At 40.3% G+C, this 24,231-nt stretch overlaps 1 protein-coding gene across 3 annotated transcripts in view; it reads left to right on the forward strand.

Moving 5' to 3' along the window:
* LOC142405940 (poly(rC)-binding protein 3-like) overlaps nt 1-24,231 on the forward strand; it is a 558,846-nt gene that overhangs the window by 472,717 nt on the left and 61,898 nt on the right. For all 3 annotated transcript variants that reach the window (XM_075494153.1, XM_075494154.1, XM_075494155.1), the window contains exon 5: nt 19,437-19,584. In XM_075494153.1, coding sequence (XP_075350268.1) covers nt 19,507-19,584 — 78 coding nt within the window. In that variant the 5' untranslated portion in view covers nt 19,437-19,506. The remainder of the gene's footprint in view (nt 1-19,436; nt 19,585-24,231) is intronic.

Genomic DNA, 24,231 nt, shown 5'->3' on the forward strand with positions numbered 1-24,231 from the left:
GTCACTGTGGCAAAAGTTTTTCGTCCTGCAAGGTGCTGAGAATTCACGCCTCAGCTCCACGGGGGACCCAGGGTAACCTGGAGCACATCTATAGCTTATGAATGATCCAAACTGACATTTGCATCAGCAAGAATGATAATGATACATAATCTGACGTGTATAGAACGACTGTGTGATAAAACAGTAGTTGGTGCTGTATTTTATGTGATCAGAATTTTATCTCTGAGCGCTGAGGGAGCATGGGGGCTAACACAGGCAGTTTTATGCATGTAGGACTCCATCAGAATGAATATATATATATGTATATGTGTATTGCATGGCTTATCTCTCAGTTATCTTGATTTTATATTACAGTACAGTTTAGGAAGACTGTAGATAGCTTGACTGAATGCTCTTGCAAAGACAGAGCTTCATCTTTATGATAGCAATTGAAGATCCTGAAGAAAAAGATCCTGCTCATGAACTCAGTATTAAACAGGTTCAGAGTTGTTGCAGTCTGGGAAAATCTTGATTTGTTTTATAAATCAATGCAGACTAGTTCCTCTTGGCAACGTTTTGGTGTCATATCCCAGTTTATAGAAAATATATCAACTCTGTTACCAGTGCACACTGGTTTTATATGTAAGTACATGTGTGGACGTGAAGGTGTACACTGCTGTGTGTTCCACGTATTGAACAGTGGTTAATTAAGCAGAGCACAGTGAAGCCTCCCACACAGATAATTTTCCATCTGTATCTTATCAATTCCCCTATTGAGGTGGAGAATAGCTACAGATGGGAACTAGATCTGCCCATTACAAACAGGGTCCATTTTCATTTCAGCCGCTTTTAATTGATTTCACTTCAAGGATGTATATATAAGTTGTAGATGAAAATCAATTACATAGTTGAGAAATGGAGCATCAGAAAGCAATTTACAAGTAGATTTCCTTAAATGCTGCAAGAAAAATGGTTAATTTGTATGGAGCATGTCAAGGGGAAAAGGAGGAGGAACAGCCAGTGCACTACAGCGTGGTCCTCCTTCTTTGCTGACCTAGGAGCAACTCTGTTGAGCAGGTTAGCTCTTCAGATGTGTCATTGGGTGAAACTAGTTGACTCCAGGCAGTCTTGGACAGTTTCTGTGCATAGCTGCTGGGATAACTGTCCAACACTTACGACCTTTTTTTTAAGACAGAATGACTGGAGACATCATTTGTTTCATGGTAGCAAGGTTTGGTGGCATGGTGGTTTGGCTGTAGCTGTGCCCACACCTGGCAGGTTCTGGGATCCTCCTTGTGCTTGGATTAAGAGGCCTAAATCATCCAGTTATATAGTCAGCTGCACTTAAATAAGTGAGGACCTGCCAGCATCTCGACATTTAGCAGGCATCTCTGCTGTTTCTATTGAGATACGTTGTTTTCGCTTTTGGAGGAGCTACTCCCTGTTACCAGTATAGCCTTTAAAGTGTCCTCAAAAAAGGTTTCTGCACGCTGCCTAAGGTAGGGTGGTGGGTAAAAGGCCGGTTGTGCTTTTGCATAAACTTAATTTCTCTTACTGCTGGAGTTCAGTGGAAATGTCTTGGACAGAGTATGAACTGTTCTTCCTGCTGCTTTCATGAGATGGGTCTCACGTGCTTGTGGGTGAGCCTGCGGTGACAGGAGAAGGGGAGCTTTGGTTTGGGTCTTGTCACATGGCCAGCAGTCCTCACTGGGGAAGGGAATTCATTTTTGACCTTTTTTGGAGGAAAGTCCAAACCTGAAATACTACAGTAGAGTGGTCACCTCCTCTTACTTTTCATTCTCGTCTTTTCTTAAATGAAGGCAAGAAAGGAGATGCAAATGACCCATGTTAGCACTTTGATAATCACAGTCCAGCAATTCGGCTGGAAAAGATTCTCTGTGGCCCAGTCTGACCCACAAGTTGCGCAGAAGAATAGGTAAAACCATTTTCATACAGCTGAAGACATAACAGTGAATTTGACCGTTACAGACAGTTGAAAATAGACACGAGGTTGATCTGTTACCAACCTGGGGGAGCTTCTGTTTTAAATGCAGTCCTGTGCAAAACAGTGGTCTTGTGGTGGCAGGAGACCTGTATTGCTGCTGTGAATGAATGCTGAAATTCCCTGTCTGAACCTTAAATAGCTAGGTCCCAAGCTGGTTATTCAAATTTACTCAAAACATGAGTTTTACCTCTTAAAAACTTGCTTTTAAGAGGATGGACACGTTATCCTCACGCTGCCTGTCTCAAGCGTGTATGAATCAAATGTGACCATACGTATACCCTCCAGAGCTCTGAACGCTGTGCCAGGAGCGCGCACCCTGATGCTTCTTCAACTTTTATGCATCCTTCATTGTTAATATTGATCATGTGTGATGCAATCCCAGACTCTTAGCACCAGTCTGGCTGGGCTCTTCCCTCCTGTCAATTAATCCATCTCCACTGACTCTTTCCCTGTCTCTCTCAATGCTACCTTCATCGCCTCCTTGAATAAAAAAAAAATATAGCCAAGTTAGCTGGCTGCTCTTTCCTCTGCTTTTTGCAGCATCAAGCACCTTCTGTCCCTCCTCAAGTGACAGCAAAAGTACCCTTCTCTGACTCAGTGCCATCTTTTTATCCTTTCTCCTCTGGCTTCTCCAGAACCTCTGCTCCCTCGGTGTCAGGGTGCAGCTCCCACTCTTTCCTCATTCAGCCTTCCCTCTCTATGTCCTGCTGGCAGGACACTCCATCCGACACTGGCTCGGTTGCTTACCGAAGCATATACCCGACCTCTGAACATCTGAGCAGGTGCTAGCACCAGCATCCAAACTGGCATCATCACAGCAAAAAGCCTACAACTGTGCTTCTCTCTTAAGTAACCTGAGTAAAGAGCCACGTCCCCCATGCTGCCCTGTCCTGACTTGACCCTGACCTTACAAACTGCTTTTATTATCAGCGCTTAGGGGGTTACGTTACCTTCTGTCTCTTCAGTTGGTACCAACAGCCTGAAAGCTTCATCCCAGGCTCATGTGACTAAGCTAAGGTAAACATCCATACGTTCAAACATTTATCCTGTCTTTAAGGACACTTTTTATGAAACATCCTGGGGACAGAGGTGCTACTGAGCTGCATCTGATCAGCAGTACAGCACAGACATCTACTAATTGTCCAGTAGTGGTCACTAGCTGGTACTTCAGAGACAAGCCTATTTTCACCTTGGCTGTTGAGCAACAAATTTGTATAAATTCTTCAGGGAGAATTTATAATTAAGCATGACAGCTTTTGTTCTTTGGTAATACTGGCAAGATGACAAAGCCTTGTCAAATTGTAATAACACTCTGCATGTCTTATGTTGTGTACAGTTTATTTTAAAGCTTTAGAAAAGCAATAGAGTAATTCCTTTGCATGGACATTGGCCCTGCACAACTGCTGTGTTACAGCCCACACTGGTGAGGTGGAAAATGAGGGGAGGAAGTGAATTTATCTAAATTTAAAAAAAAGAAATAAAGAAAAAAAAGGAGGAAGATAATTGTTAATAATCTCTGTTAATAGGATTTTCACAGGCATGCCCTGCCACTGGAACGTATCTCAGGGCAGATTCCCTGCCTGTTTTAGCTGAACAGAAACCTGTGAATAGGCTATATCTTCTATCAAATCTTCACGTCTTCTTCAGGTTTCAAAGAGATATCAGGGGGTTGGTTAGGAAGAAGGGTTCTCCTGGATTTCAGAGAGTTCTTAGGTAAAATACGCTACACTGATGACTCGTTTCCTTTGCGTTAGCTCTGTATTTTTGTTTTGCTCTGTGTTTCCTTCCAAAAGTTTGAGATGTTTGCTTTTGGGTTTATGTCTTTTATGAAAATAACTAGGCTTCCAAATGCAGTCTGTCAAGCTTGCCAAGTTACTAGACACGCAGGATGCCAGAAGAGTTTTGCTTCTCATACTGCCTGTAAGTAGATGAGCAACGCGGAAGCTTTGAGCTTTTCAAGGTCCTCAGCTCACCTGCTGTATTTTGCTCAAGAAAGGTGAGGCAGTGAAATACAGAAGAGGAGGAATTTTTTGTCTTTCCTTTTTGTGGCCTTCCCATGGGGACAGCAGCATAGTGCGTGGGCACATCCTAAGAGCACATCTTTGGGGGTGCAGGGAGTTGCATGCCCTGGATGGATGAAGTCCCAGAAGGAAGCTGGGACTGCTTTTGACTGGGGCAAGAGTCAGTCTGGCCATATGGGAATTGAAAGCCCAAACGCTTGTGACCGCTAATTAAGGCTACACGACTATGGGAATCAGGCTATTACCAAGTCATTTAGGTCCAGCTGTTGTGTGTTTACATGATACCATTACTTTTGGGGACAATGATTTTTCTTCATTATTATTCTGAGAACTGTATGGCTTCCTTTTGGATTGTCTTTAAGTAATTGCTAGCAAAATACATGTGTCCATACCAGCTGGATAATCTGTTTAGTGTGACTGTTCCTGGTGTGCTTGTTACAGCAATAGAGCCCAGAAGACCAGCAAATAACAGAGAAGAAATCTCCAAAAGGAAAGGAGCAACAAGACAGGCAAGATTTTAAACTCTCAAAAGTGAGAGCATGTTGGGGATTGTTTTGCTTGTTACCGTTATGGTCTGCCCACGCTGGTGCTTTGAATTTTAGTGGCCCTGGTCCCTAAAGCCACGTTGTATGGCTTGTTCAGTCGTTACTCTGCTGCTGCTGCCAAAGGTGCCTTCCTGCAGCACTTCTTTATTGAGGCAGTGGACGCTTCTTGACAAATACCTGTTCACTCCCTGCAAAAAATAAACGAAAAGAATAAAGAACAAAACAAAACCTGACCAACACCTGAGACCTGTTAGAGAGAATGTCTTTAAATGCTTATGACGGTTTGCAGGTTTGTGGGTCAACAAACCCACCCATAACACAAAAATAAACAGCAGTTGCCAATGGTGATTTCCATTGCGTTGAATACAAGCTGATACAGGCGCGGGCATGTTATAGATGCCTTGCTCATCTGATACACAGGTGACCCAGTTCACATCTGATATTATGTGGGAAGTTATCCGTCAGGGTGACTGCTGAAGTGTGTGCTCGGCGGGCCGAGCTATGGCACCCTGCAACAGGTGTTGGCTGTAGCTGCGCTGGGAAGGATGCGAGGTCACGCTGGAGCCTGAGTTTAGCTCATTTATTACAGGGACTTTTGTCAACTGCTGCAGATCATTTCAGACTGCTTTGTGATTCTCAAGGGATGAGGCTGCAAATGTAGTTCATGAAAATTATATTAAACTGATCAAGCACAACATGAAGCTTTAGCTAGAATGTCATATGTATTGCATCTATGAACTCCACCCAAACGTTAAAAGGAAATGACTTAGTGACTCCTCCTTTCATGTATCATATTGTCCATCAGATAACAGCATTTTCAGAAGCACAGGAACAGGTCAGATTGTTTTGATGTCTTCTGCAGCACACAGCATAGACTTGCTTTCTCTTTTTTCCCCTGTCTCTTCTCTCCCTCCAACTCTGTCTCTGTGTCTCTCTCTTTTCCAATTTATCTGGATTAAACAAGTCTCTGATTATTCTTTATGCCACTGCAAATAAAGTCATTTTCAGAAACAGATGTCGAAAGAGCCCAGTGAAATAATCCTGGAGGCAGATGCAGTCTTCCATAAGCTGCCAAGCTCATGGCGCAATCAAAGTGATGAAACAAAATGGAACAGGCTGCAGAAAAAGTAATTAAATTATAGTTCCATTGTAGAAGCACATTTTAAAATTACTGAGATTCAGAGCCCATAATGCTGGTATTATAGTTGAAAGAATACTTGCCATGGGTCATGAGCATTTTTTTTTAACAGTTATTAATCATGCTTGACTGGAAAGACATGTGTAACCTACAACAAGCAGTGGCTGTAGTTGTGCCAAAGGAAGCTTTTGTTCCCTGAAGAGAATTGTATCAAAGGCCAGTGTGTCCTGTTATTACGTGTGCAATAGCAAAGTGCAGAATCTGAAACAGGGCTTTTCAGATTTCAATACAGAGTACTGGAGGGGAAAAAAGAAAACAAGTATTGTATTCTTTTGAATGCTATATGACCTCCTTTTTCTCTTACCAAGTTAACTTACTCATTGACTAAATAATAGTAAAAAAACCTCTAAAACATCCCTCCTCTCCCTAACTTAAATAAAGATAATGCCAGGGCTCTTATAAAAATGGAAAAGAGACAGAAAATGTACAAAGTCTTGGAAACTGGAGATTAAAAAGACCTCATTAGTTCATTTGACTCTGTTTCCTTTCCTTTACAAAGTGAGTCTATACAAGAGCAGATAGAAATTTTTCAAATTTTGTGTGTGTGTGTGATTGTCAATATCTAAATGTTCTGTGGGAATGTGTTGATTTCCTTATTAAAAAATTCAATGAAAGACTTTGATAAGGACTGTCTGTACTGTCTTCACAAGATTGTAAAATCGTGCCATTTTGGTTTTCCATTTCAAAGAGATATTTTTACTTTGAGATATATTATACATAACAGAATATAAAACCAGCAAGTTGAAGAATGTACAAAAATTTCATTGTAGAAAAATAACTTCTTTGGATTGATAAAAAATATTAAAACATACACACACACATTCACACACACCCCCCAAATTGTTTCAAAAATTGATGTTTTGGTCCAATTTGGAATGAAAGCAAACTTTGCAAGGTGGAATTTCCTATGAAATATGCACTCTGTGTCTAAATTCTGTTTAAGACCTGATCTGGCATTGCCAGCGCTGAGTGTCTTGGCTGACTTCAGTGTACTTCTTATACAGCTTCCAGGAAGCTTTATGCAACCTTTTTACATGGAAATGCTGGAGGCACTGCCACTTCCAGAGAATGTCATTCAGCCTGAGAGATACCCCAAACAGGTTTTGGGGGCAGAAATTTAGCTTTAATTGTTTCCCTTTTTATGTAGTTAAGTCGCCCTTGCATCAGCCAACCACACTTGCAGCATCCTAGTTTCTCTCCTTTTTCCTATTTCCCTCCAATATCAGTAGCCTTTTTCAAATACTGCCTCATTTGTTACCAGCTAAGCTCCACCTCTGTCTTTGTGTAATTTTCTCTGTTAGTAGTTTTTTCCACTCTCCCCTCAATGAACTGCAGCTTTTTCTTTTTTTTTCCTGTGGTTATGGAGTGTCCACATCCAAATATGAAACAGGATACGGTTATGTGAATGTGGTTGCTTCCTCTTCTCCTGCTCCAAAGTATAAGTTTTCAACCTCTAATTTGCAGCCTTCTGTCATCCCCAAGTCTTTTGTATCATTAGTGCCTTTGGGATTTGACTCACTATTAAGAATTGGCTTTCCCTAGTTGTATCATCATACATTTCTTCGCTGTGTTTCTTTTCAGGTTGTCATCTTCCTGCTCATACTTGAGCTCTTCTCTTTTATAATGCCCGCAGTCCTTCCAATTCAGTGTCATCTAAGGGTGTCATTAATGTGCTGCTAATGCCCTCTTCCAGCTATTGATGTAAATATTACCAAAACTTCAGCAACGCTTATCTTTTTTTTTTTTTTTTTTTAAATAGTAACCTATTCCTCAGTACATCTCTGGAGTCTCTGCAATAAGTCAAAAATTACCTTCTCTTGATCTTTACTTTTTTTCCTTCAAATGAGCAAATGGACCACTTTGTGGTCCCAGGCCAAAGGTGGGAAGGTAAGGGCAGCATCAAACCCTTCGCATTAACACAGGTCCTGTCTTGATTTTGTAAAAACCATAGGACCAAATTCCACACCCTGTTACGTGTGTGAAACTCCGTTAAAGGCAGTGGGGTTGTGTATGAGCAACAAAGCTACTGGAGCAGCCGGGGAAAAAGAAAAATCAAATGTATATCCTATGTCTGCTTAAAGCACCTTTTGTAGGGATTTCCTCCAAACATGGGGGCTTTTTCAGTGATTGTATTAGTTCCTTTCCAGAGCTCCCTCCTCTCGCTTTCCTCCCTTGCGATGCCCACCGTGAGCAGAGGAGAGCGCGTGGCGTGGCTGGCTGTGAGCTGCTGAGTGACCGGCGTGCATCTGCTGACCCACCTCTCCCAGCCTGGCGGGGAACCGTTCACTGCTGGGGGCAGAGCAAAGCTTTTCCTGGAGAATCACGACCTTGCACCTCTGGTTAGGCTGTGGCTCCGTGCAACTTGTGTGACCTTGAAACATCGGACATCCCTGTATCTCTTCAAAATGTTGAAACTGGTTGGGCAGCTTACAGATAGATAGATAGATATGTACGCATGCATGCATTTGTAAGGAAAGGGACTGAAGGATAGGCGCGTACTTCATGAAGCGCTGTTCAGTCGAGTAGCTTTGTGAAGCAAATGAGTTGTTTATGCAAAAATAGGCTCTTTTCTTTGTAAAGGTTGCACAAAAGTAGCAAATGGATAGCTTTAGCGCTGTTTTTTCCCAGTGCTAAAGCAAGATATAGTGATTCACTTTACAGCTGGCACTTTGAAGTCATTAATAAATAAAGTATTTGATTTTTCTTTGCTTTTGAATACTTCATCAATTAGACTTACTTTTCAGTTTTAAAGATTCTCCTGGTTTAAATCAGTGACAAAAATATTGATTTAAGTGGCTTAAATCTTGGCATGTGTTTGGCTCTTTACTCTGAGTATTGACTGTCCATAAGAGAGTCATTTATTGTGGGCTGGTTGTTGGGTTTTTTTGTTGGGGTTTTTTTTTGTTAAATCTAGTTTCAGATGAAGCTCTGGGAACTTACTGAGTTTTTTTACCCACTGATAGTCCTCGGTTTCACATTGAAATTCTTATAGTGCTATATGTTTTGACTAACCACCAGTAATTGAGAACTTAAATATTCATCTCGTGAGCATGACTTTTGAAGGCAACAATCCCAGCGACCTGGCAGGACATTGCAACACTGCTTTTTGTTTTTCCTTTTATCCTTATGAATGATGGAAGTCTTCACAGCACTCAGCCATATTTGCAGCTGTTACAGCTGTGCTCCTGTTGGGCCAGTTTCTCTCTTCTACTTTGTCGGACAATTCCCAATCCATCCTTGCCTCAAGCAAGTGTGGCATCCCAGAAGGGGGCTTGTGACTCACATTTCAGAAACTGGTACCAATCCCCTTCTGACAGAAGGATAGGGGCTCATCCTCTTCCCTCCCTTAGATGCTGTATGAATTTCCTTTTTTTTTCAAAATTAGTATTTGCTTTATTCATCTAGGGAGCTTGAATGGATTTTCAAATCACAGCCTTGTAAATAACATAATTAAGGTGATTACAAAAGTGATATTTTTGCTAGTTTGTGTCAGAGATTCAATTATATCAATATATAATATTTTTCTGTTTAATAAGGTGAAATGTATTACTATCATTAGTCTCTTTTCCCTAACCAACAACCATGTTTTATACTGGATTGAGTGAAACAACTGACTCATGTTTATCAAACAGGATATGTCTACAAAACATTTAATTTACAAATAGGTTGGACAAATACATATTCTAAGGCAGACGTCATTTCAACACTGATGGAATTATAAAAACACAAATTTATTTAAACATATGTTTATTCTGTGTGCAGTGGGAACATACTTGATAGGTTAACGTTTTCCAGTAAAGAAGCTCCCATATTTCTTGAACTATTCTACCGGTTTGGGGCATCTTTTCCTTTGATCAATAAGAAGCTATTTGTACTCTTGTATGTACTGACAAAGAAAATTATAATTCTTCTTTATGGGTGTGAGACTATTTTTACTAAAGATAAAAAGTTCATTTAAAAAATCATGCTATGCTCAATGTTTGCTTATTAGATTATGCCCTGACAATCTTTTAACATTTGTCCACGTCTATCGTGTAAAAAATATACCTTGCTTACTTGCCCGCATTTAACCATATTCTATGCATATATACATACCATATTAAAATATATCTTTTTATATATGTATAAAAATCTTGCTCACTTAAAATTTCTTGGAAATAGAGCACGTCAATGATTTCCATATTCTCTCAGAGATTTTAAAAAATTGAAAAAAGAACATCTGTTTAGGCTTGACTCCCTTTTGTTTGGTGCAAGTACATTTATTTCTAAATCAAGAAGCAAAGTTTGTTTGCCCCGGATAATTTTTAGGTGTTTTATTTGCCTTCAATTAAATTGAGGTAAATTTACAATTGAAACATTATTTCAATATAAAAGTATTTCATTGATGAAATGTCAAAGTCATGCATTTGACTTTGGGGGGCAGAGATAATTTAAAAAATATAACACACATTCACAATGTTTAGGTCATAGGAATCTAGGTTATTTTCAGGAACAGGTGTGGACTGAAAATCTTTTGTTATTTGGTAGGCCATTCTTGTAAGCATCTCTGCGCTGGAGAGACCACTCTCCTACTGTTGAAGGTCTGTTCAATATTTTGCCCACCTTCGCTATGACTTACATGTACATTTCTTTATTAGATTTATTATCTCAGACCATATGGAATGATGCAAGTTAGTTGGAGTGTCTGTTTCTTAGTTGAATATAAGCAAGTAAAGCAAAACTTGTATTTAAAACTTGAGCAACATAAAAACAAAGATTTGAGAAACACAGTGCTTAACTTGAGGGTTTTGGAGCCACAGGATCAAGTGGCAGGTAAAGTTGATTTTCTGCTCAAAGCTATGATTAGAAATTATTCTTTGGTAAATAGCTGGTCTACCGTATGCGTATATTGTCTTCCCTGATCCTGCAAACTGCCAGGTCCATGATAAAGCCTACAGTTAATTGCATTGCATGCCATTAGGAAAGCAAAGCAATCACCTTCTGGTCCATCCTGAACTCGCTGTTGAATCCTCCTGGAGAATACTTGTACAGAACAATTTATGGTGGGCTGCCACAACTTTCTTATTTGTGGAGGCGTTTATGTTTCATTAGTCTAATGTGGCAGCTTCCATCTACAAGAGCTTTTAGCTGCCTGGATTTTTCACATACACGGAAGAGCTAGTTGGCTAGTGGATCTGTACAAATTATTGACATGCACACTTTGGTGATTTTTTAGCTCATGGCAAACTGTAAAGATGCTCTCTGCATTCCTGCCAAGGTAATTCTTTCCAGAATAATTACAGAAAGTGAAAAAAAAAGAAAGATGGAAGATATAATTGCCAAAAGAATCACTGTGTTTTCCATAGCCTGGAAATTACTTACATCCCTCAGGATCCCAGCTCTGTTTGGTATTTGCTGAAGGCCGTTTTCTATATTTCCTGAGACTTGATTTTCAGGCATTTGATAGCATTTATTACCTGTTTGACATGTGATGTTTTCTGAAGGGATAACTTTCTATATTTTGGCAAAGCATGTAGCTGCCTATTTACACACAGCATAATATTTTGGTATTAATTTACATTAGATAAGTAATTCATCATTGAATGTTGGTATTAGGAAATTGTTTTGTGAATGAGACAGTAGTCTTTATTGTGCTTCTGTGAGTTTTCTTCCTGTAATAAATTCACGATGCCATATTGCTTACTCAAAAGGCTTTACAGAAAATGTTATAAGTAGAAGAGTCACTAAATACGTTGCTGTTCGTTTCCCTTACTAAATCAAAAAGGGAACAACAGTGCCATTGGCTGAAGCATATGCTTTTTGACCAGCATGAGGAAAAGTGGTCCATTTAAAGAATGGGGATCATATACATCAAGTTCAGCAGCTAAACATCCATCAGGAGAGAATAGAAAAAATAAGTCTCTAATCTCTTGCTGTTCTCTTCAAAGATTATTTGACATCTAGTGATCTGCAGCAAATGAGACCTATGTTAGTCATATAGGGTAAAGGCATTTCTCACTTTAGGGAGAACACAAAGACAACTTCTTCTATAGATAGGATGGGTTCTTCCTCTGACAAAATAGCCTTGAACATATCCCTCAAGGAAAAACTAGTACTGCTTTACATACTTCATAGAATTACATTTGAAAGGCAGCACTCCTGGAGTCTTGCCAGTTTTTATACTTGCTATTGCCTTTAAAAGTTTTTCTGCTATTTTTTCAATCTGTTATTTCCTTATCAGTTTCACATCTTTGGCAAACCTGCTACTTCCAGATATCTATAGTAACTACAGAGCTTAGCATAACAGAGATACAGAGATTTTTACAATAATTAGTGAAAGGAACACATGGCTTGCTCAGGTGTGTAACTGTCTTTTATTGGTAGCTGTTAACTGGTGGAATAGTGTACTGTTCTTTAATCCCCTTTGACTTTTGAGCTAGTATTTTACCACTTTTTTTGTAAAACAGATATTTTGTGGTCCATGCATTTCCTGAAACCTTGTTCTCTCTAATGTTTCTTTAAATTTTGTTCTTGAGCTATTCTTTTATTTTATCTTTTTAGTGAAAACCCATTGTACCAACTGACACTCCCCCCCCCCTTGTTCTGCTAACACAAAGAATTAATTTTCTCATTTTGGGATTTTTGGATCCATCCCAACTATCAACTTCCTTAAAATGGGCCATGATATGACGATTTAATGGAGCCACGCTCTGCAGATCTTGTTCATTTCATTAAAGAGTTAGAGTTTAACATTAAATCTATTTTGGGATATAAATTATAAGGATGTGAATAAAACATATAATCTCATTCCTTTGTGTACAGTCCGCTCTAGTAATTTGGGAGATAGAAGTGGTAAAGTAGAAAGGTTAATACTGCACCTGCTTCCTTAGCTATTGTTCATTAATCAGATTCTCCTGGTGAGGCTTCTGTATAAAACTAGAGTGCTTCAAAGCATTTCTCCTTTTCCAAATAGTTATTACTAGGAGAGAAATCCTTTGAGGAGTTGTCGTCATTATTACTGTTATGTTATTGTGGGCATCCTGTGAGCCTTTTGTTCTTAGTAACCTCACAACAATACGGTTTAGTAGCAGTAGATGTCTTCATCCTTCAGTTCACACATAAACTGAAGAAGTGTATGTTTAGCAAATGCCCGCTCTTCTTTTGCTTCAGCTGAGACCATAAATAGCTGCTGATCATTACCACCTCTCGCCATTTCTGAAAAGAAACAAAATAATACAGCTGGAGCTGGTTTTGCTTTCGATTTCACTTTGGGTTTTGGGGATTGTTTTTAACTTCTGCCAGTGTTTTCCTGTATAATTATACTGTTTAGTAATTTGACATCCAGTACAGAGAGGTTGCTTTCAAGTGAAAAGCCATAGATAATAACTGCTTAGCTTATCAAAGAACTTGAAAGCAAAGCAGTTATTTCTTCATTTGATGGCATGAACCTTTCTGTGGCAGACAGCTTATTTTGATTTTAAACCTTACATATACGGCTGAATGTGTCGATTTCTATTGATAATGTCATCAATTCTTGTCCTGTAGTAATTTTCTTACATTCCTTTCAGTCTCCTTCTTCTTTCCTATATTCCCTCTAGTTTAAATGAAAGGTTAAAATCATGTAAGCAGCATAAATCTGTCCCCAAAGAACTCTGCTCTGCTGAAAGCACAGGTCTTTTCTTCTCATCATGATCCCTGGCAGTGTGCTTCTTCCAATTCCCAGGAGGTCTCCCTCTACCCGGGAGGCTTCTGATCAAGAGGGCTTAGCTACAGCTTTTTCATGGCTTCCCGTATTTCAGTTTTCTCCAGTCTTCTTTTTTGACTCTTACTATCTTTTTTTTTTTCTTCTTTTTGGTAATGACACTTTTTTTTTAGAGTTCTTGCTAAATAAACCAAACTTTGAACTATTTCTTCATAATATCAGTGTGTTACTGTCCAACTTCCAGTTCTTGGTAACTCATGATAATTCTCTTTGTTTGTCTTAAGGTTACTCTGCTCATGTCTTAGTCTCCTTGTTCAGCCCCTGTCTTTTCCTGCCCCCATCCCTACGGCTTCATCATCTGCTTAGCTACCTCTCCTTTGGGATATTTCTGTATATTATGGAAATGACAGATTTACTGTGAGAGACTGGATGTTCTTATGTTTCCCTTATTGAAGTTTTCTTTTTCTAAACCTACAGATACATGAGAACTAGGTGACTGAGTTTAAGTGTCCTCATTTAAATTAGACATGGCCTCTGCTGAATGTCACTATAATTTCCCCCATTCTTTTTTCTTTGTTATAAAGATTTTTTTTCTTCCAGTGGAACAGCTGGAATTTGTGGGTTTTTTAATTTTATCTGTAGACTCTTCCTTGCTTTCTTCATAACTACATCTTTCTGTTAATGTGGATGAAGCACCATAATTAGGTTCTAGACCTTTTTGAGGCTCAAGCACAGCTGTGTTGGGTGCTCTGACCAGTTTCATCTTTCCTGACAGGTTAAGATTTAACAACCATACGATCAAGTTTTCACATACCAGAGCAGGCTTCCTCCTTGAATGTTTTCAGGCACTTCATACATTGATTCTTCTCACATTATTCTCTCTATCAGCCATCTGAAGCTTCATCTCCCTCTTCCTCCCTGCCTTTCCCCTTCTCTCCTCTCTGCATCTCTTTCCTTTCCAGCACACCTCGCTGACTGTGCAGCTCTGTCCCATTTCACCCCGTACACACTCTCTTTCTCTCCCTCCTCCCTCTCATTCCTCTGGATCTTCCAGATGAGTAGCTTTCTTGGCAGATTCACGGATGTCAAATAATTTATGGTGGCTTTAAACTCAGAGATCAATTGCCTGATGTCTACCTTGGTACTGTGTTGATTTTATTAATCTTTGGCATCCCTACCTGCTGTGGAGTCAAAGGTTTTCTTATCCTGCACGCCTGCAGTGGTCACCTTAGAGATTTAAAACATATATATATATATTTCTTTTTCAGCACTGTGCAGCCATATTCTCTGCAGTGGTCTGCTTATTTTCTTGGGAGGGGATTAGTAGGCTGGAGGGGTAGGAAGAAAGGGGGTCATGAGATTGACTTTTCATGTCTCAGGCTTCAGGCAGCCATCTCACACTACCCCCTTGGAAACGTGGATTCCTAACCTCCATGTGTGTGCGCGCGTGGGTTGTGTCACTGACCTTTGGCTGTACAGTTCATCTTGTAGCTTTTATTAATTCAGTGAAATCCTTGAGGAACTGTGTTGTTCTTTGTAGTCGTTTGATGAACACGTGGCTTAGCTGCTTGCTGTTTTAGTTGCTTAATCTACCAACAATTATAGAAAAGCCATGTTAGAAAATTGGTGGTTCTTATGTAGTGAATAGTGAGCATATAGGACATGCTATTTTATGCCTACTTGGCATAGCTAATATTGAAAATGTATAGAAACACACACTTACAGATAAAAGCGTTTGCATAAGACTACATGTTCATTTTATTGGAGTTTTCAAAAGGCGCTTTTTTTTAATGCATTTGGACGCCTTTTTCTACCTAAAGAGAAATTTTCACTTTTTACTTGATAAACAGCAGTGGAAATATCCTCAAAAGTTCACACTCAGCCCCACAGGAGGCAAAGATCTGCTGTTTGCTGGAAAATATCTGATGTGATCTACTTTCCTTTGTTCCCTGGGCATGATTTTTTTTTTTTGCTTGTTACCCGGAGCTGCAGAGCCCTGGATGTTGGATTTTGTGCATTCTCGTCCAGAGTCCCAAGGTCAGAAGGAGGATGTTGTCCAGCCGTCTTCCTGTCACTGCCAGCTCTCTGCTGAAGGCAGGGTAAAATGCATAAACCCTCACTCTTAACGTTCAGCCGTGCCATTGACTGTAGCTGCCTGCACAATATTCTCTGCTCACCTGTGGAGTCCCCAACTTTCCTCTGGCATCAGGAAAAGTGTGACACATCAATTTTTTTCATAGTCTGAGATTCAACTCTCCCAGCCCCCAGAGTAGCCATGGGACCTCGTCACACAGAGCTTGAGAAAGGAAAGCCTTATGTATTTAGCCTTCTGTTTGCTCACACACAGAGGCACGCATAAGCCAGGAACATAGTAAATTGTTCACAATGCTGATTTTGCAAAGGAGAGGGAAATTATTTTACTGATTAAATAATCATTATGTGTTCGTACATTACAGCAGTAGGTTTATAAATACATGGATGTGTTGCTGGCTGGTAGGAGGCTTTGTAGAGGAAACCATTCTCTTCCTTGTGCCATGATCTGACATCTCCATGCACACAGAGGTCTAGACCAGCACATGATTGCGATGATGTCTGTGGAAAAATTTGCTTTAATTAGTTAAAAATAATAAATTACAACAATGCATTTTATTTTAATCTGTCATTAAAACTGAAATACTCAGGTAATTAACAGTCCCGTAGGTTTACTTTATAAAGCTGTAAAGGTTTTACCAGAATACTCGGACTCAGGACAACTGAGGCAGTTGTAAACGACCTGGCATAGTAAAACCTCTTCTCTCTTCATGGTATCTGTATAGGTTTCATGTATTCTTCCTTATCATGTGAGCTTGCCTTTTTGAATGCACTCCCTTTGTATCTCACACAGCTGCCTAGCTCCTTGCAGGCACACACGCTCTCAGCCCTCCCCCAGACATCTGTTCTGCTTCTCGGTACCAGGTGCCAGAGTTTGAGCTTGTTGGGAGGAGGGGCAAAGACAAAATCCTTCAAAAAAATTAGATGGCGGTGATGTTTTTAACAATGTTTGTGGTGGAATTTCATTTTTAACCTCTGTTTTTAAAAAGAACCTAAAAGGTGTTAGCTAAAAATACAGGGTTTTTTCAGGTTTTATCTGGAAAAGGTCAGGCTTGGATGGGAGTTGGTTTGTTGTCTGGGAAAAGGCTTTCCTCCAAGATTTTTCCCAAAGTGAGCATACTGGTGTAGCATCACAGCAGTTAAAGGCCATGGCAACTGTAAACCTGTATCCAGTCTGGGATTATTTTTCCCACATGGGAATACATTTCATTAGAAACATAGCTGTACCTTCATCACTAAATTTTGGTCCACAGAAGGTCTTAAATACATTGCTTCTACTTGAAACACATCCATTATGTGAAATCTTCCAAGCATGCCCTAAGGTCCCACGGATTTCTAGAGATCTCAGATGGCCGGTACTGCTCCCGTAAAGTCCAGAATGCCAAGATGTATTCTACTGTTTATGTATCAAAGTGCTCCTGCTAAGTGTTTCGAGGGGGAGGGTTTTGACAGAGCTGAGCAGAAATTGTTTGGGCTGTCAGAGCCAGAACATTTCCCTCAGCAAGCAGCAAGGAGCAGGTGAGCACCATGGACCATTCCCTTCCTTAGTCTGGGAACAACCACACTCTCCTCCTCTGCTCCTCCCTCTGCACTTGTCAGAAGGGACTGTTGTGGTCACCCACTCGCAGATTTTACTGTGAGTCCTGGTCTAACCTTAAAGAAGCAGAATACAGCCCCATACCTTTCTCTGTCATTTCCTACCGTCTGCCTTGGGGCATTTTCCTCTCACCCTCTTGCACGCATGGTGCATCAGGGGCATGGACAGGCTGCTTCTGTTTTCTGCCTTCTCACCCAGGCACCTTGCTTTTCTTCTGCTTTTCTCCATCTGGATAGGTGATATATAATGTAAGCGATAAGCCTAGCAATGTGGAATAAATGGGATTTATTTCAGTGGCTGATGTCTGGGTGGCAGAGCACATGGTATCAAATACCATGAGTCCATGCTGGGTTAGGGAAAAGCAGCCCTGGCAATGGAGCAGGTAGGCGGGAGCTGCTCTGTGGTAGTGACTAATGACCTTGCTTTTAGGAAGGAGGAGTTTAAGTTGCTCTTTCTCCCTCTTTCTTTTCACCTCTCCTCAAGCATGTCTGCCTCTTATTCTCTCAGTCGCCGAAGGCACAGAAGCTATCTGTGGTCCTAAGTAGTCCTGCAGAGGCTTGAGAGAAAACTCTGCATCTTCCAGTGCATTACCCAGCAGCAAAAGCATCAGGAGTGGCTTGGCTACTCACAGGCTCAGGCTGAAGCGAGAAGCACCAGCCATCAGAGGAGTGACTTTCTGGGATGGTCTTCAGCTAATACAGAGAGGGCAAAATGTGTAACAAGGGGAAATGACAATCAGAAGATTTAAACCAGATAAAGTGGAGCACTTTTTCCCACACTAATAATTAATCTGTGAGACCAGAACTTTTGGAGACCAGATGCATGGATTCAAGAAGGCATTAGACAAATTCATGGAGGAGTGGTCCATCAATGGCTATTGAAAATGCTGGTCTGGATGCAGTCTCCCAGAAGACTCTGAATCGCTGATTGCTGGCAGCTCAGCAAGTCTATCAGGGATGACTCCATACATGTTTCTTGTGCTCTTTCTTCAAGCATTGCTGTTGACTTCTCTCACACATAGCTTGCTCAACTAAGATGGGCTTTACTTTGGTCTACTATGTCAGTGCTTAGTGGCTCTTAAGATGGAGCTTAATCAGTTGATGAAACAGTCTGCGTGATCCTACCTTTGGCGTTTTTAGGGGAATGATTTTGTAGGTCTCTCCAGTAGTTTGGTCCCATGCCTGAGCAGTCTCCGCAAGGGGACAATAGCCTGCCATCCCGGTGAGACACTGCTGTATGCTCTGAGCCACAAAATGGGTGTCCCTAGGGGTGCGCATTAGCCAGTCCCCAGGCCAGCCAAATTTTTGGGAAGCGCCAGGATGCGAAGCTAATAGGGTTGTCATTAATAAGAGATGGTTACTGAGAGGCATGATGTCTGTTTAAGGGTTTATGGTCTATAGGATAGGCCTGAAAAGGACAAAAATGAATAAGGAATCTCTAAGGTTTTTCTATTATTGCCTGCCTTTGGTAATATTCCTTCCTGCCCCCATTTTTGTTTGTACTGATAAATGTCCTTGCATTAATAAACTCATAATACATCTTGTTTACCCCTTCAAAGCCAGCCCTTGCAGCTTTCTTTAGCATTTTAGGATATTTATGGCTTTGTAAATGACTGAAAATCTGCAATTTGTCATTAGGAATTAAGAAAAACCTTCCTTCTACTTAGGGCTGAAGCTCAGCTTTGGCCTTTGAGGGACTGAGCCACCTCTGGGCCTGGTAGACAAAAACAAAGTCAGACAGTGCCCAGATTTACAGCAGCAAGTGGCTCTTAGTTACTCAGATGTCTTTGATAATGTGTCATCCGCTGTTGCTGGCAGGGATCAGCGTTTAGGCTCAGAATTAATTTCTCTCTAGCTGAAGAGAAAACAAAAATATCTCTTCTGCGAGAGCAAAAAAAAAAAAAAAAAAGAGAAAGAGGTAGTAACAGGGAGACAAATTAAAACAGCACCAGGCACGTGTATATGCATATATATGTTGCATATACACACATATATACATACATTGCATATAACAGAGCGAAAGTGCTGTTCAGAAGAAAACATTGTAATTCACTCTGTTGTGCTCTGTACTTTCAGCTTTGAAATACAGGAAGTTAAAAGAATTTTTAAGGTTTCAAAAAGGAGTTTATCTTGTAATTGGTGAAGGGCTAAAGAGTTGGTTGGGGAGAGATAAAAATCAAAGGAGCCTTTTCAGCACTAAACCATAGTCCAGAAAATCAAAGGGAGAAATGTTAATTGGTTTGTACAACATGATATTCTCAGTTCAGAGTAGCTTCAACCACTCAATGGTACTTTTTCTTCTTCTCTCTCTCTGTCATAGGTTGATTAAGTGAATAGAGAAAAAAAAGAAAAACGAAGCTGCTTTCAAGTATTGAAGACACAAGGCCAGGATGAACACGAAGGACACAAAAGTGACTGAAGGAGGTCTCAATGTCACGCTTACCATACGCCTTCTCATGCACGGCAAGGTGAAGCATTTATTGTTGCCACAGCAGTTGCCTGTCTATTGAGCGAGTGTATGCAGTTACCAACCGAGCCTGACAGTGGCATTGACAGAGGGTCTGCTGCTCCTCCTCCAACTTGAGTCAAAAGCGCCATTGCCATGACCAAAAAATCACACTCTGCCTTTCAAGACATCATACTTAAGTTTGCACTGCAGCCCAAGTTCATTGGAACAAACTCTGCCTGTAACAAACCCATTTTGGGCAGATCTAGCAGCAAAAAAAAAAGAGTTCTTTCATTGATAGTTAGCCAAATTACGCAGACCCTTGCGTAAGGCTGACCTGCATACAGTTCGCCTTTCTCATCATTTGCTGGATTTTGCAGGCTTTTTTAAAGATACCAGAACATTGACTTGTGTGAAGTAATTGCCACAGAAATACTGCCTATTTCTGTTGAATGCAAATGGGATAGTTCTTCGTTATTCTGATGTAGCATCTTATTAGAGCGAACCCCCTGATATACCAAGCATTCGTCCAAGTCCCCTGTGGCTTTGTTTTGGAAGGTTGACTGTCATTTAGTTTCTGTCCAGTGCATCACTTAAGCATGCAGATAAGTGTGAAATCTGTGCCATAGACAAAGAGCCAATTCAGTATTGTCAGACTTAACAGTCTGATAGCCATTTATTTCACATTGCCAGATCACAAAATGGGCTTTTAATTAAAAAACACATTTCATAGGTTTGTTTGTATTATTTGCATCAGGCAACACCAGGCATTTTTAGGCTTAATGAATGAATGTTATATAAAGGAGATGGTTTTGGCTTGTTCTTAACAAGGGACAGTGAATATATATATATAAATTTGGAGATCAAATTTGTATATATAAATCTAAAAAGTATTTTTACTCCTAGAATTTAATTTAATAACTAAAAATACATTTACATTTTAAAACAGTGCAGGCTTTCAACCTATGGCATGAACATACATATGATATACCCATAGCACAAATAAGAGACTAAGGTATCTCCCTCTGTATTTTACTTATGGAGCTGCTAAGAAGTATGAGGGGGTACAGTTTAAGTTTGCAAATTAAAAACCTCAGAAGTTAGGTTATGTCAGATCAAATTATGTATTTTCTTAGAAATGATCCAACCAGTTTGTTTGATTTTTTTTTCCCCCCCCTGAAATATTCAGCTTCAGGCAGGCATCTGGTGTGTAAAATCTGCATCTTAAATAGGGATCTGTCAAACAAATTTAATAACAGTCTCTCTTACCAAACCCACCTAAAATCTGTGTGCATGTCTGCACTCAAAATTAGGTCTTAGGGGTTGATTCTACCGGATTCTGGTCCCAATCCAGAAAAGCATTTGAACACATCCTTATCCTGGTGGGTATAAGTAGCCCTACTGGTTTCAGTCCAATTCCCATGTGCTTAGGTGTGCTTTTCTCTGCTTCTTTCAGAGTCATGCCATTAGAGCAAAAATCAAACATTTGTCATTTTCAGGACATTTTAGTTACTGTGGGCTAGGGTTTTTTTGAAACAAAAGCTATAGTAATCAGAAATGAAATTAGAAATAGCTACTTTTCTGTGTTAAACATCAATGATTGTGTGTGCAGCCACTTTTAACAGTAACAGATGTTATGTGTCCAATCTTCAATGCATATGTAGCCCCAAGGGTCTAAATTAAACCCATAAAAGCTACAAAGTTCAAATTTTAAGTGGGAGTATACCATGCATCCTCAGTTAACAAGGCACGATGGGTATACTGTTAACTCTACTATGCTCTAATCATGTATCCTATTGTGCCTAAGTATTGCAAAGAGTCCATTAAATCAGAATTTATTTTGGTGATAAAAGTCAGACCCTTATGGTTTCTTTGATGTCATTTCTGTGATTTAGAAATGCTTATATAGAGGAATGAAGGATATCTGAGTCAATATGAACTCAGTGTGAGAAGGTCGCTCTGAAAGCTGTATGTGCCTCTGAAAAAGAAGAAGAAACACGTTTCTAGGCTCTTCCTTAAGATTTGTTGTGGTAATGACATCGGTGGAAATTGCTGGTGCTAATTAGTATTTCTGGACAAAACAATTAACTGAAGCCAGAGCTTGGGCTGTAAATAACTGGTCATAACTTGAAAGGGAAGAGGGGAATTAAAAGGTTGGTTTTAAAAATAACAATCCAGCAAAGTGGATTCAGTTAGATAATTTTAAAGTATGATCATTTTGAAGTTATTTATTCATTATTGTGTTTCATGGAAATATGAGGGTCTATCCCCACTAACCTTAACTCTGTCTCTAAACCCCTATTTACCAGTGTACCTTTGCATAGGGAAGGTCTATGTGCTTTGTGATATTTGCATTCATTTTGATTAAAAGTCATAACTTGGGCGACTATGCTTAGTTATCTTGGCTGTAAATCCTGCAGACTTAGGAAATTTTCAGCGTCTATTTTTCATGTGATCTGTATAGGGGTTTTAAGTCAAGGATGGACATCTTAATTATGCACTTAAGCTAAATTCTGTACCTGCAGACAGAAAAATCAGGATTTGTATGAAGGGACAGACCTGTGCAAGAGGGTAGGGAATAAAAGAACATCTTATACAACAATAGACAAAGCAAGTAGCAAAAATCAAAGACAACATTAGTGTCTGGTGAAGCAGATGGGAACAGTCCTGAGCACCACAAGAACCCCAGGCCAGTGCATCCCCGCAGGTAGGACACCTCTCATCAGCTCTTTTGCTTTATCTTGCTTTGGGGCAAGAAGCGGGTGTAGGTCCAGCTGAGCTCCTGCAGGGCTTTGTGCAGCCTCCTACCGAAGAGGCTGGGATGGCCACTTGGAGGACCAGCTCAGCCGCTCCTCTGCAGCGTAGCAAGCTTTGGGAGCAGCTGGCTGGCAACGAGGCAAGGCGCAGCCTTGATTTTCTCAGGGCGCAAAATGCGATGTTAAAGGGAGGGCAACAATTTTTTTATCTGTGGAAGAAGCAAAAAGGCTTGTGCGGGCCCAGCAAAAAGCTAACCACTGCAAGGTATAAAAGGTTAACCTCAAGGTAAATGTTTCCAGGGCCTGATATGAAAGATGTCCTCCTAAGCCAGGACTTCAGAGGGTGTGTGATGGTGTAAGATGAAAGGCCCAGTTTTCATCTTGTGCCATGTTACATCAGTAAAAAAGTTATGATAGCGTGACAGCCCTGAAGAGAAACCAGGAGCAACACAAAACATTTCTCATACTTTCTTGCAATGAAGTAGAGGGCAGGTGTTAGGGAGTACACTACAAGGGCAGTGCTCAGATGTTCTTCACATCCACAGAGAAGAACCTGTCTCTATTTGCAGGGAATTTTAAAAGCAAAATTAAGAAAAACTTCTTATGCAGATATGTGAGGAGGGGAGGAGGCTGCCCAGGCATGCCGCAACATCCTTCGCTGGATGTTTTTAAGGACAAGTTAGACATAAATGTAAAGCTGCCGTGGCCCTGCAGCCTTTGCTGCCTGGGACCTTTTTGACTGAGTTACCTGAATGCTGCTCTGGAGAGGGCAGGAACTGAAGAGCCTTTTGAAGCATGTGCAGGAGTTGGATATATAGACTGTATTAAATAATGCAGAGATGCATTTTCATCTTTTATTAATGAGAAAGATGAACCACATTAAGGCGTAAAACTGTTTCATGCATTTCAGTAGAGAAGAACAGGGAATACGGGCTGGGGCTGTTTGCATTGCCCTACTTCTGTATTTTCCAGTTAATCCCTGCTGTTTCTTGAAGTAAAATAAGTAAAATCACTGTGCAGGGCAGAGATGTGAATGGGTACAGATATTTTATTACCTTTGTCTGCTTTAAAAGTAGAATTTCTAGGCAGGATTAGAATATTGCAGTGATCGCAAGATTTCTGCTTCCAGCGAAGGCAAAAATAACAGCATTTACCCAGATCAGATCAACATTTTTGAAGGGCTTATGGAACACAAATTGAGCGTGTGTGCACTTGTGGGTAAATGGTCCCCAGCTATCAGAGCCCTCTGTAAGGAGAGGCAGAGCTCAGGCTCCAAAAGAAATGTCTTTCACTTTTTCTTATTTTTTTTAGTTTTTGTCAAAATCAAACTTTTTTTGGCTATCTGCATGTTATAGGGTCTCAGATGAAGCTCAATGCTTCTCTCTTATCATTCCTTGCTCACCTGTTGCTGATTTTTTTATTCCTGTGACTTGTGGCTGGTTTTTTTTTCTTGCTTACTGCCACAGGTAATGAGGTTGGAAGACTGTAGAAAATTGTAGCCTTGCCCACAGGTCTCTGCCAACAGACCTTAGTACTTGACATCTGCAGTGCTCTTGTTATAGTTTTGGTCAGTTCCTGCCCAGAAAGAAATAACTCTTGAAAAAGCACCTACTTTGACTATACTGGATAATGATTACTTGATTTTGGACTGGCTTGGATTTGTACACAGCCAGTGTTAACAGGTTGATTAAGGCCCTAGAGACTCACCATTAATGGTGAATTTTAGATGTGGAAGGTAAAGAGACTGTGCTGGTAGAAAGATGTTAAATTTCAGGAAAGCAGCTTAATGGAGATTTAAAAGTTGGGTCCATGAGGTGGAGCAGGAGAAAATGTTCAAATGTGCCAGCATGGAAAGGGCAGCAGGGTCATGAATCCACTTTGGTCTCCATCTCATAGTGGTGGTGCAGGAGTCT

This window comes from Mycteria americana, chromosome 2, assembly GCF_035582795.1.
Source record: "Mycteria americana isolate JAX WOST 10 ecotype Jacksonville Zoo and Gardens chromosome 2, USCA_MyAme_1.0, whole genome shotgun sequence".
NCBI lineage: Eukaryota > Metazoa > Chordata > Aves > Ciconiiformes > Ciconiidae > Mycteria > Mycteria americana.